Here is a 14290-nt window from a genome sequence, read left to right on the forward strand (position 1 = left end):
AAGTGATGAATAATGAAGTGAAACATGGTTTAAATGTCAGAACTTTTATCTTTTATTTTCATATAAATATTCTTGGTGGTCAGACTCGGTAGAACAAAAACACTGAATGCATGAAGGTTTAAAAACGATGGTGTATGTACAGTTATAAATACTCTAACATATATTCACAGAATGCAAACACACAGAATATATTTTTATAAAAACAGCAGATACTCCCCGCTGAGCGTAGAAGGAAACAGCAGTGCATTAATCTGCTCCAAAAGATCCTTTTACTAAAAACTGAATGATTTAGACAAACTCATTCAATAGAGAAAAATAATGTGTAAGGAGCACATGTCTTATGCCTACGTGATGAGTTTAAGGTGTCGTACAGTTTAGATTTAGGGACAAATGAATGAAAACATCGGAGGTGATTTGTCTTTAAATTTTAAAAAGCAAGATTCAAACTCAGAGGTTTAGAAACGAGTTAGCACGTTAGATACGGATTCTAAATAATTCAATATTTTTATGTATTACAGACAAAAAGAAGGTTGTCAGTAGTTGAAAAGTGCAAAAACACAAAGTGATGGCAGTAAGTCAGGTCACGCTTTAGGCCTCCTCGATGGGTGGGCTGTTGTAGCAGCCGTTAGGGATGGATGCCAGGATCTCCCTGAGGTTAGCGATGTCTGCCAGGATGGTGTCGATGTCGCGGTTGATCGAGTTGAGCTGGCGCATGTGCGCGGCCTCCTGCTCCTCCATGTTTCTGAGTCGGGGGCTCAGATTGCCCTCCACAGCTTTCTTAGCACCAGCCAACGAGTCCTCCAGCTGCTTCACCTTCTTTAAATCCACAGCACTGGACTGGTCTGAGAAAAGAGAGTAGACGCGGTGAGGAAGCAGCTCGTGCTGCCTCAGAAGGGCACTCAGGCCTTTCTGGAGATTGTGAAGCTGACCCCGTTAAAAAGCAACGTCTCCAGGAAAAGAAATCTCCAACAGTTGATTCTGTTTCCCACAAACGCTACGTCCAGATGAACAGAATCAACTTTTGGAGATAAAAAGCAACGCGTTGCAACTTCATAAATAAAACAGGACTTCAGGTTAAACTCCCAAAGTGTGAGTCAGATAAAAAGTGTACGTACTGGTTTTAGCCAGCAGACCCTGGACCTCTCGCAGAGTTTTCTGCACTTCCTCGCTGACCAGCCTGGCGTTGTTGTAAGCTCCACCCGCTCCCAAAGACGCCTGCAGGGGAAACATTTACATCTTTAACCCCGTGTCCATCGTTTTATACGAGTGCGTCTGTGCGTCTGTGACAGGTTACTTCAGTGTGGTCAGTTTACCTCCTGGGCGTCAGCATGCAGGTTTTCAGCTTTCTCCAGCTCGGAGGCCAGATCTCCAACAACGCCTCCCGCCGTTGTTTTCAGGTTAGTCGCCTCTCTGTTCAGTTTGGTAGCTTCTTCCAGTATATTGTCATGAGCCGGCAAAGATGCAAATTCTCCCTGAAGGGTAAAGACAAAAGTCTCCGTTCAACTTAAAAAATAACCAATCAAACACATTTGTTTAAAGAAATTTCACAGAGTCAATTCTACAGCTGCTTTCTTCAACAAACGTAAACTTGTCCCTGACGTCTCGCCTGTTTTATCATTTCCAACATAAAGAATGCGTCATAAAGTAACGCCACAGTATTCATGCTACCTCCAGACCAGTGACCACGTCCCCGAGCTTGTTGATGTTTTCCAGGGCGTTATCATAACTGTCCTGAACATCTCCCAGGATGGACAGCGTTGCATTATTATTGCCAGCAGCCTGCTGGATGGTGGTCTTGATGTCAGGCAGACGCTTGATGGCAGCGTCTGCCTTTGTTTTGCTGCCTGCGATCTGCTGGTCGAAGCCTGAGAAGAAAGAAGAGTGGCATCAGCCTGCCGCTAGAGTTATGGTGGTGAGTGCCGCCCCATCGCTCGGTGAGTGCCGCCCCATCGCTCGGTGAGCCTACCTTTCAGGGTTTTCAGGGCATCTTCTAGCTCATCACTTTTGCTGTTGATGAGTTTGATGGCTCCTTCGGTGTCAGCTTTGGCAACATTGACTCTGCCCACGAGGCCGTTGTACTCCTGCAGCGAGGGATTGAGAACAGAGGTGTTGATTGTTAAAACGTCCAACGTTACAGCAGAAATAAACATGTTTACTGATACTCAAACGATTTTGGTCATTTAGCCATTTCCTCCTTTAACTGGACATCTCCTGCTCACCAGAGGTGAATCTGTGACACTTTCGTACCTGCTGGGCAGCTTTGCCGTTGGCCAGCAGGTCCTCAGCGACAGCCTTGTCTCTCAGTATGTCTTGCTGCAGCGCATCAATGCCTGCGAGGTTCTCATCCATCGCCTCTGTCACTCCATCCACCCTGGAACGCATCGCATCAGTCGCCCCCTGTGCATCATGGGAGAACAAAGGAGGTTAGAGACACTGAACAAGTAGATGATAATAAAAAGAAGAATCTGTCCTCTCCAGCCATTACCTGCAGAGATGGGGGGAGGTTTTGCTCCATGTTGGCGATGTCTTTCAACATGCCGTCCGCCATTTTGCTCTCCTCTATGGCATCGCTGCTTAGACGTTTGGCTTGGTTCTCAAAACCCTTCACCTGAGCTGAAGTCTGTTCATACCTGGACACACACAGGTGGCTCCAGTTTAGTCTTTAGGCACCGGGTTTAGATTCTGCTGTCATTAACAAATCTGAAGCGTTTACATGCAAAGTGCACGTAAATCAACAAAGTGGTTGATTCAGAGTCTAAAAGAGTCTTTGTCTCTGAAGCTCAGAGGAGATACTTACATGGTTTTCAGGTCTCCAATCAGCTCTTTCACTTTGTTCTCTCTGTTCATGAGGTTTCTGACCAGAGTCAGACTCTGCTGCGAGTCACTCAGAGCCTTGTTAGCGTTTCTTTCCACAGCGTCTGCGAACATCTGATGACTGGAAGGCAAAGGCGTCGGCGTTAGAGACGGTGGGTAACATGGACCGGTCTGCGTGGTAGCCAAAAAACGTCTTACTGATTTGTGAAATCAGCACTTACTTGTTAGCCAGGTTGGTAGCCGTCGTCACCAGCGAAGACAGGTCGTTTGAACCCAGCGGAGAGTCGCTCTGAGGTACATCCTGAAAAATAAACAGAGGTTAGACAAGAAAACATCGTTGCCAATTTGTCAGCTTCTGTTTTCCCAAAATTTCTTGTCTTCTCTAAACCTTTGCCTGTTGCCTCTAAATACACGCACACCCAAATACAACACAACCCCTCTAAAATAAAATAATGATTCTGTCAAACACGACGTGTTCATCTCTGCGTCTGTCAGCGTGGAGCCTTACAGCGAACTCGCGGTCAGATTTGGCCTTCTCCAGCTGGACTTTCATCTCCTCGATCAGCTTCTGGACCTCCCCCACCTTCGTCTTGTACGTCTGTTGCTGCAGTTTGATGTCAGCGGCTGCGTCCTTGATGTTTAGGAGATTCTCCTCCTCGTCCAGCTGCTGCTTGCTGATGAACGACAGGCGGTCCTGCAGCCTCTTCTCCACTTCTGTTACAGACAAACAATAAGAAATCGACTTTATTTTAACCAATGAAACCTTCTCCAGTACATCTGCTATGGAAACCTGAGCGAAACCATTCGGCTGCAGGTCTACTAAGTTCTTCTAAAAACTGCAAGTTCACTTAACCAAGTTATTGAGTAAAAATTTCTTATTAAAGCTTCTACAATGTGGATTTTTATTTTTACCAACTGTAACTGTAACAAACAGCAGCTGACTGATCACTTATAAACATAGGAATTAGTACATTTTCCCATTATACTCACATATTTTACTTTTAACATACAAGAAGTCACAATATGTTCAGCAGTCACAGGTTTAGTTTAGTGTTTGGCAAATTGGTACTGGGTCCTAAAAGCCTTCCGGTGATGGCACAGATAACATGCTGTCTTACTTGTGAGTTGCTTGGCGTCTTCCATCATGTCGTCCACCTGCTCCATAGCATCTGTCAGAGCGGCCTCTATCTCCTTGTTATTAGCTGGTTTCAATCCTCCGTCCGTGTCAGAGAACAAAGACTCCAGGTCCCTCAGTTTGGCAGCATAAGCAGCCATCTGAGCCAAAAGGAATACGTTTAGATGCCACAGTGTCTTAATAAGCAGATGAAACTTCAGAGTTTCTATAGGGTGATATTGTGATAATATTGTTTTATTATGATGATCATAAACTGCAAATGTAATATCTCAAAGCCTCAGGTGGTATGATATGGAAAATATAGCATCCACACAGCAGGGGGCGCTCTGTAAAATAAACGTAACACTTTCTGTGTATGACAGCAGGCGCCTGTTACAGGTACCCCACCTTTGCTTTGATGGGGGTGAAACAGGCGGGGCAGCTGGATCGTTGGCACCTCAGACCCTCGAAGCCCGGTCTGCACCGACACTGCCCGGAAGCATCGCATTGATCGGACTCCGAGCGCTGGACGTCACAGTTACACGCTGACGGGAAAACAGGAAAAGATGTTACTGCTGGATCACATCTGGGAAAACCGTCACAGCACAAAAAGTGTAATTAAAAGGTGCACCAGCAGGGGGCAGCATTCCACCTGTGGGGGTGTTGAGAAGTTTCCAGATGTGGGCCAATGTTTTGTGCTTTAAAGGTCTTTGAAACTTTAATATAAACTAGCTTTGCTCAAATTAATGATCATGTTGTTTTTTAAACTTGGTTCAAATTTAAATTCAATTTTCACTTCACTGTTTTCTGTAACTGATGCTTATTCTGCATATTCATTAAGTAAATGATCAATACAGCACCAAAGAAAAACAAGATTGAGCTTAGCGTTGATCAGCTGATACACTTTAACACATCGAGGTAACCGCAGCCATGTTTAAGCTGTTTTAGCTGCACACAGTTGCTGGGCAGCTGCATGCTGCTTTGCAACCCAACACCACCATCAAAAACCACAATTCTGATGATTTTCTTTGCTGTGAGCTTAAAAGATTATTAAACAGCTTCTCTCTGAGCAGCTCATGAAACTGAAACATGTCAGTTCTGTTTGTAAAAAACTGTTTTACTGCTTTCTGACATCTAAGATTCAATTTTACAGTAAAGAACACAAAGATTTCCCTGCAGATGAAACCCAGAGGTCTACATCAGAAACTCCTCTGACTGTGCGTCGTTCTTACGTTTGCAGGCGTCGGTGGGCTGCCTGTGGTAGAAACCTCTCACACAGTCCTCACAGTGCCGTCCCTTCGTGTTGTTCACGCACTTCAGGCATTCGCCGCTGTTGCGGTCGCAGCTTCCCAGCACTCTGACGTCGATGTGACCATTACAGTGGCAGGATATGCAGGGACGCTGCACGCCTCCAGTACCCAGGGGGTCGCCATAATAACCTTCCTGACAAACGTCACAGCGAGGACCTGAGGACAGAGACACACAGTCAGGTTAGAATATTCTAGAATTATTCAAATTCAACTAAAGACGTTTAAGAGCTGAAACAAAACATCAACTAAACATCATGTTGTTGATGTCGTCTCACCAGAGGTTCCTGATGGGCACCTCTCACAGCGAGGCTCCAAAGAACCAGGACCCAGTGAGCAGGACACGCCGTCCGCGCAGGGACACCTCACGCAGGTCTCCAGCCGCCTCGGGTCTCTGTAGAAGCCCTGGGAACAGCTCTGATCCGCGGGCGTCTCATCGGCAGAGTAACAGTCTCCAGTTTGCGGGTCACAGCTGCCTCCTCTGCAGCTGCAGGGCTCACAGGGGCTGAAGGCTCCATCTGCGGGGTCTCTGCGTTTGAAACCGGGCGCACACCGCTGACAGAACTCGCCCTCATGACCCGGCGGGCAGCTGCAGGTGTGCACCCAGCGGGCCGGGACGCCGTCTCCACGCTGCGCAGTCACCAGCTGCACGCTATCAAGGTAGCCACGTCCTGAAAAAAGAAACAACAGCTCATGAAACTGTGTGCGAGAGCCGCTCATCCTTCACTCTTTGTTGTTCTTTTCTTGGATTTTATCTCTTTCTTCTCTGTGGAAGAGAAGGAAAAGGGCTCACCGGTGTCTCCAAACGTGGCTCGGATCTTGATGGCTGTGAGGTTCTGCAGGAGCGTCTGGAACTGCAGGGCGGAGAGCTGAGGCCTCCACTTGCTGCCGGGCCGCTCGTCCAGTCTGTTCAGAAAAAGACAGAAGTTCAAACAATGTTTCAGGAAGACGACGTCTTCTCCCTGCACTGTCCTTCAACATGGAACCTCATGAATCTCCGAGAAAACAGGAATCATTTTGATGTGTTTCTTCTTATTGCTTTGCTAATATTTGGACTGCAAGTGACTTCTTGACTAAATCAATCCAGATGTGTAGCCAGATGTGCAAACAAGAAAGAATTTGGTATCACGATGACATTAAATCTCATTAAATGTATCAGAGTCTGAGAGAAATTCTGATTCGGCTCATTGCATTCAGCTCCGAAGGTCCATCATAGTTTCACCCACGTGTGCATGAGAAGAGAGGCATGAAGAACATCTGCAGGTCAGACCCCACGTTTATTGGAGCAGTGTTGTTCCACCCACTTTCTCCACATCGCTCATGCAGTAAATCCCTCGTAAACACAGCCAGGTACTAACGGAGTGCCTGAGATTCTTGCTGCGTCTCTACTTGTTGTGATTAACAGCCTCGCCTCAGGAATGTTCACGCCTCAGAGAAGCCTGGCTGTCTGAACCTTTGATAGCTGGGCTGGAAACGTTTTCACATTCCTGTTGGACAAATGATGTCACACAGAGATGCCAGTCACAGTGTAAGTGGGAGCTATTCTGCCTCATCAAAACACGACACCTGATATTTCAGGCCAGTGTTCTCAAACTGCAGAGCTGCTGCAGGCGGCTGGAACAATGCATTAAAGTTCAATGACTTTCACTAACATTCATTTATAGCAGAAACTGAGGAGAAAGCAGCAGTGACAGTCCCACTAATGCCCACCAGGGGCTCCAGCAGTGAGTCCCCACAGACTCCCATCCATCCATTCGCTTCCGCTTATCCTTTTCAGGGTCGCTGGGGGTGCTGGAGCCTATCCCAGCTGTCATAGGGCGAGAGGCGGGGTACACCCTGGACAGGTCGCAGGGCTCCCACAGACTCCCGTGGGAGTTAAGACTTAAGTTTTAAAGTTTGCATTATTGTTGGCGTGGCCTCTTTGACTGACAGGTGGATGGTGACACAGGTGGCTGTAGCTGCTAGCTGGACCTCTGAGCCTTTTTACTCCAATTATCTGACCAATAATAACACCCGACCAATCAAATCTGTTCTCCACGTCATGTTTAGCGCTTCAGACAAAACCATCAAACTTTCAGCGACTTCACACCGTGGATTTTCTGACCTGAAGCTGTAGGTGATCTTCTGACCACAGGGGACCACAGATCGCAGGTCACCCAGAGAGGCAGCGACTCTTAAGCCGCCACCTTCCAGGATCACGTCGTTGACGGACGGGTATCGGACGCCGCGGTCCAAACGCAGCGAGAAGGAGAGGTTCTGGCCGTAACTCAGCAGCTGGTTCCCGAGGTAAGAGTCTGTGAGAAAGGAGAACATCAGTCATGACAGGAATGAAAAGAAAGACAAAGAAGTGTGGGTGGGGCTATGCTGTTAGAAGAGGTGGGGCTTGACTCACCTGGGGCATACAGGTAAACCGGCAGGCTGTTTTTGGAGATCACCTCCACGTCCTGGTGTTTCGGTGACCAGCGGAAGTGAGTATCGGCTGGAGTCTCACCTTGCATCGTCCCCACCTTCCAGTCCTCCACACCTGAAGCACACCAGAGTCTGTCACCTCACTTATTGTGCACTTTTACTTTGAAATGTAGGAAATGTTAGGGTTCTTTTATTATGAAGGTAACGAAGGAGAAAGGTTTACCGGTGGTGAAGGTGGAGGTGATTTTGTGGACCGAGTAACCGGATCGTGCTGAACATCGGCTGCTGTGGCCGTAACAGAAACACGGCAGAGTCAGACTCTCAGATTCCTGCCTGGGCTGACGGCTGAAAACGCAAGAAACAACAGGAAGTGAGCCATGTACTATCAAAATAAGACAGGAGAATATTTCTGTGAACTAAAAACTGAAAAATAATGCAAAGAAGGCTGTGGAAGAAGTGGGCTGTTTAAAACTGCTCAGATGTGTTTGTATTCATCTGAAGCACATAAAGTACTTAAAGCTACTTAAAAACCTGTAATGGAAAGATGGAAGGCAAGCACTGAAATCAATAGAAAAGAGCTGTGGGCTGAAGTTAAGGACTGAAAACTGTAAAGTGACTGAAGACAGAATTCAATGTAAACATTTTTTAACTGCAGTTACAAAACCATTCATCAAATAAAAGACACCAAATGTAAGCAATGACATGCATTAAAGTGCACTGAAGGTGTTGAGAATTGAAGCATATGAGGTAACATTTGTCTCTCACCTTTGGGGGCAGCCGTCAGCTCCGATTGGTCCGTTGGGGCAGCGGTCACATTTGTCTCCTGTGACGCCTTCTTTACAGCTGCAGCGCCCCGTGCTGTCACATGACTTGCTGACAGAACCTGAGGAAAAACAAGCCCGGGCAGAACAACTCAAGTAAACGATGACATCGGTTCGTCGTCAGCCCCAAGTGGCTATTAAAGGAACTGCAGCTTCATTTTTCCACAGCAATGAGTTAACACATTGAAGCAAAAACGTTCAGCCTCTCATGTTTGGAAACTGTGTTTTATGAGACCGGGAAAGTAAATGTGTCGCCTCTAAAGACGTGCCAGGAACACAGAAAGGTTCAGACAGTTTTGATGAGGCATGTTTGAGGTGTAGTTTTCGTTTCCAATAAAAACATAATGAACTTACAGGATATGTGGAGGATTGTATCGATCTGATCTGGTGCCAGCGTTGGTACTGATACTATGGATACTTGAATTGATCCTCCCACCTCTGCTCTCTGGTTTGTACGTCTAACATTTTCCACACATAAGGGTTTTGTGAGACTTGCACTCACCTGTAGGGTTGCAGCGGCAGGGCGAGCAGCTCTGTCCCGCCCCCTGCAGGTAGAAGCCATCCTTGCAACGCTCGCAGTTGCGGCCTTCCGTGTTTCCCTGACAGTCGACGCAGTGCAAACCCAACGCGTCGTGCAGGCAGTACTGAGATCTCCCATTGCACTCACAACGCATTATCGCTGCATGAGAAAGTAAGAGGTCAAAGGTCAAGTTTATTTTGATTTCTTTTAAATGATTTTTTGTACAATAACTGTTTGTAGATGCACTTCCATGTATTTTTGTGGCTTCACAGGTGTTGGACTGGTGCTTTTCCAGTCTGACCACAGGAAGTGCTTGCATTATTGTGAGGACTGTGGGAGGAAGCTGGCTGTTTACATTTCAGTTGTGCACTTTCTTCTGTTCTCCACTTTCCCTCCAGCTTGCATGTGAATTACTTGTTTTGTTCGTATTGTGATGGTGAAAGAAAAGAAGGCACATCCACAAGCTTCCTGAGCTTTAATCTAACAAACAGCAGCATTAGAGATGTTTACAGAGTGTGAAGCGTTTCATATGGTTTGTGGTTTGTTCTGAAATCCCAGCAAGAGCCTGCACACAAATCATCACAATCTGACCAGCCCCGCCCAAAAAGCCAGCACCTCAGCCCCTTCTGTGTGCAGCGAGCTCACCGGGATCACGGCTCAGAAAAGCAGCCCTGAAAAGACTTGCACCCGCTCCTTTAAAGCTTTGATTGAAACTGAGGGAGAGTTTCAACAGGCTGCTGCTTGTTCCTGCTGTTGGCAGAGAGGGCCGATCTCCCCCGCAGTGAATGCAGCAACAGCAGTTTGTGGTAAACCAGAGCAATGATGAAAAAAGTGAATCACAAGGCAGCCTGCAGCCTGCAGGGGCAGCCTGGTACAGAGCAACATTTCATGATTTTATTATTGCACCCTTTGCAGTGACCATCCTGGCAATGCAGCAGAAAGGGGACGACCACCAAACTGTTCTCATCCAGGAGGATATGATGTCACTGCAGCCACAGGATATGATGTCACTGCAGCTAATAAGCTGCCGCAGATCTTTTTCTGTGTGTTTTGGGTCTGTTTGGTGTTTGTGTGTTAAGCTGTGCCACTGAAGCATTATTGCATCAATATTTGCACAACACACGTGCGAACGTTCGCCCCTGACCGACATCAGGGCGATCGGGAGTCTGACCGACAGCTGGGATCAAGTTACAGAAACCAGGTTTACCAAGTGACCATGAAGGCCAGAGATTTCCCTCAAACTTCAACTCGGACTCGCAGACTATCTCCCGTGTGTCAGCGTCAATAAGCCACGCTTCTCTCTGTTGTTCTGCCAGGAGAATCCGAGCTGATGCAACTGTGGCACCAGCTGTTTACTCAGGTGAGGTGACCTCAGTCACAAACATCTCGAGCCGCTGGACTTAATCAGCATGAAGTTTGGAGGCAGAGGAAATGCTTCATGTCCCTGTGTTACTGTCCTGAGCTCAACGTGAACCTCACACAGTTGATGAGGAAAAACTCATTTTAAACAGGGTTTTGGGGTTTTTTGAAAGTGTGTTGAGAAAATATCCCCCAGCGATCGGTGGCAGAGGGCTGCCCCCTCCCAGGTTCTGTTGGACGTCTCCTCTTGTTCCTTCCCAGCGTCACCAAGTGCTGCTCATAGGGTGTGTCTGACTTTGGGGGTTTTCTTGAACACGTCCTGTCCTGGCAGGAACATTTTAACCTCACTGTGATGTTTTTTCTCCCCGTATGAATCTGAATACCTCGACAGTGACTGTAATCAATTTCTTCTTTGATGTAAGCGCTCAGAGGGAGGCTGAGGTGTGTTTGTCTGACTGTCAGATTCAGCAGACGTGAACTGCTCGTTCTCTACAGTTCAGAGTGCATCACACTGACTCACTCTCTTATAACACTTATTGTTCACCTGATTGCCTCCGGCAGCGGTGAGCTTAGGTGTTGTGTCTCTCATTGGACAGTTTCCAACTTGTGCGCCTCTAAATATTCAGCCTAAAGAAACATTTTCTCTCCAAAGGGAACGTGTTCACTGTTTCATAACTCTGCTTTCTTTTCCCCGGAGGAATGAAAAACAACAAAGACACACCTAGAGACGGTTCTTCTTACATCACAGTGTCAACTCCGAATCTGGTTTCATCTTTAATCTGAGGTTAATGCTTTAACAAATAAAAGACTAAAGCACCGTCTGTGCTGTGAGCACTGACTCATGTCATGATTCAGCTGATAAAACACTGCACATGTCAAACGTCTGCACTTGGTGATGCTTTTTTAAGCTTTGAACCAGTTTGTAGAAAAGTGCACTGCCTCCCACCTTTAAGTTGTTTTTTGGGGAATAATTTAACTGCGTTTTTGCTCCTGCGGGTGATGACGTGGTTTTCATCACCTTCATGATTTGACAGTCACTCGCAGTCTGTCCTGTATTGAGCACTGACTCAGCAGCAGTAAAGGCCAAACAGCCCAATATAATAAAAATAATCACTGCTTATCAATAAATCAGAAAATAAAGAGCTGCATGTATCTTGATGAACAATGCAGTTTTTACATTTCTCTCATTTTGGGTAAATAAAACGCCACAAAACGCAGTATTTTTACAGCAAAGCTGGTAAAACTGAGATATTTCCATGTTTCCTTAACCCGGCTACTTACTAACTATCTATCTATCTATCTATCTATCTATCTATCTATCTATCTATCTATCTATCTATCTATCTATCTATCTATCTATCTATCTATCTATCTATCTATCTATCTATGGTCTCGTCTCAGCGTATGAGGCTGGATTCTTTTCTTCAGCACATCAGTAAAAGTTCAGCAGATAATAATTTCTCTCCCTGAGGGGCAGGCGGTTCTCCTCTGACAGCTCAGGTTCTCGTGAGCCTCACCCATGGGTGTCTCCCTTTTTCCACCAGCTAGTCTTTGTTATCTTTTAAGACAAATTTGAAAAATGAAATGATCCTAATGAAAAGTTATAGAAAGCCTTCCTGTTCTGACTCGTCTGTGTGAACGGGTTTGTTAAGCTGCATGTTGTTGTTCTTTTACTTTCTTTAAACGTTTTATTTTGTCCTGAAGTCACAGCTTTATAGTCACAGCTTTATAGTCACAGCTTTATAGTCACAGCTTTCTCGTAATTTAAGGATCAGCCTTCGTGTCTATTTAAACTTCTTTAGTGAGATTTCTTAATTCAGCTGTTTGTGTCTTATTGTTAATCAAATCTGAGGAGCAGTTTACTTAAAATGATTCAGGAATCGTACTTCTGGGCTCTGCTGTGTTTCCTCTGACTCATCGCTGAAGCTTTATCTGATCTGCAGCTGTCCCAGCAGCTTCGTGTCTGCACTGGCAGACTTTCAGACACGAGTGACATGAATATGAATAACTCACAGTCTTATCTCATATTATCTTCACACACTTCATTAATATCACAGCTGCCTCCCCTCTGTGATTTTCTTTGATTCCTTTGTTTGTGCGCTGAACACATTTTTCAATAATTAACAAAATCACCAGACTGAGCCTTTAAAACAAACATATTAAATCCACAGCAATAAATACTGTACTACCTCTGAAATCAGTATTTAATGATTATTGTTATTATAAAATGAGGATCAATACGTCGTTTTTTAACGTCCCATCTTACCGACCTATGTTTGTCGTCTTGATTTCATGACGTTGTTGTTGCCTCTCCTAAACATTACCACAGCTATTAGCAGGCTGAGCTCAGGTATGTTGGTTAGAGTTTAAAGAAGAGAGTTAAAGGATCTTAATGTCTTTCAGCATCTTGCTGATAGCAGTAACAGAAGAAGCCGAGCCACTTACAGTAGTATCTGTAGGTCGCCCGGACGGCGCAGACAGCAAACAGAAGCCCGCAGAGTGAAATCCATCCATTCCTCATGTTGTGTGAATCCTGAAATCAGATCCGAAAGCTGCAGCTGATGGAAAACTCCTGCACAGCTCCTCAGAGTGATGCTTTTTAACTCCTCTCCTGCTGCAGGTCCGTACACGCTGCATGTACAGGCCACACTTATTCACGTGTGATTCACAAAACACACACCGTCAGTCAGAGGATATGACGGCTCCAGTGTGTGTGTGTGTGTGTGTGTGTGTGTGTTGTAACAGTGTGAGCCGTTGTCCTGGAGCTTCACATTTGCATTTGTACAACACAAAGACGTCTCACAGGACGGAGAATTAAAAATCAGATTTCTGTGAATGAAGTGAATCTGCGCTCTGTTCCAGATGTGGAAAACATGACAGATGTTTCCTGAACGTGAACTCTGCATGCAGCTGCTGAGAGTTCAGATTAAACCAGCAACAGTGCAGAGGCTGACCATTCACAGCAGCAGTCATGTCAGAGGGTTTTACAATCTAATGTGTGGACCTTAGAGAAAACACAAAGCCCTGTGACTGACCTGTCCAGGTGTGCCCCACCTCGGCCTACTGCGGCTGGGATGGACCCTGACTGGCAGAAGCAGAAGAAAATAGACAGGTGGCGTCCCCCACGGCTCAGTTTTAGGCCCGGTTTATGTTTTTGATTTCACCAGTCAGCAATATTCCTGTTATCATTACATTTAACACTGCATTATTACATCGATCCTATAATTATTATTATTAACTTTTAAATAACCAGGGAGTGAAACGCAGACACCAGCTTTAACCAGTGTTTCTTATTTTGGTTGATTCCTCTCTGGACTTTCTTTTATTTATTTCAAGGATCATTTATTGAATTTTGACCTTTAGTTTCTGAACTTAAAATAAATCGTTCCATTGTGCTTGGATTAATGCGCGTTTTACGGTATGTAGCGGAGGTGGCTGATATCCAGAAATCCTACCAGTGGCTGGACAAAGCTGGACTGAAAGACAGCACAGAGGCACTAATCATGGCAGCACAAGAACAAGCTCTGAGTACAAGATCCATAGAGGCTGGGCTCTATCACACCAGGCAAGACCCCAGGTGCAGGCTGTGTAAAGATGCCCCAGAGACAATCCAGCACATAACAGCAGGGTGCAAGATGCTAGCAGGCAGGGCATACATGGAACGCCATAACCAGGTGTACAGGAACATCTGTGCCGAGTATAACCTGGAAGTCCCGAGGTCAAAATGGGAGATGCCCCCAAGGGTGGTGGAGAATGACCGAGCTAAGATCCTGTGGGACTTCCAGATACAGACGGACAAATGGTGGTGGCTAACCAACCGGACATAGTGGTGGTAGACAAACAGAAGAAGACGGCCGTAGTGATCGATGTAGCGGTTCCGAATGACAGCAATATCAGGAAGAAGGAACACGAGAAGCTGGAGAAATACCAAGGGCTCAGAGAAGAG

General features: G+C 45.9%; 1 protein-coding gene across 1 annotated transcript; it reads right to left on the reverse strand.

Moving 5' to 3' along the window:
• Window positions 1-28: 28 nt before the first annotated feature.
• lamc2 (laminin, gamma 2) lies at window positions 29-12977 on the reverse strand. The gene is made up of 21 exons (XM_082513563.1): window positions 12790-12977; window positions 8968-9144; window positions 8410-8527; window positions 7868-7989; window positions 7628-7759; window positions 7340-7529; window positions 6029-6141; window positions 5514-5906; window positions 5161-5394; window positions 4337-4473; window positions 3933-4089; window positions 3323-3528; window positions 3036-3115; window positions 2798-2935; window positions 2486-2630; window positions 2248-2397; window positions 1967-2081; window positions 1669-1865; window positions 1314-1472; window positions 1116-1215; window positions 29-842 (listed from the first exon to the last, which is right to left on the reverse strand). Exons 1-21 carry the CDS (start codon window positions 12863-12865, stop codon window positions 589-591), a joined length of 3393 nt encoding a protein of 1130 aa, XP_082369689.1. The 5' UTR covers window positions 12866-12977; the 3' UTR covers window positions 29-588.
• Window positions 12978-14290: the final 1313 nt, after the last annotated feature.

Source organism: Aulonocara stuartgranti (assembly GCF_965226115.1).
Source record: "Aulonocara stuartgranti genome assembly, chromosome: 18".
NCBI classification, from domain to species: domain Eukaryota; kingdom Metazoa; phylum Chordata; class Actinopteri; order Cichliformes; family Cichlidae; genus Aulonocara; species Aulonocara stuartgranti.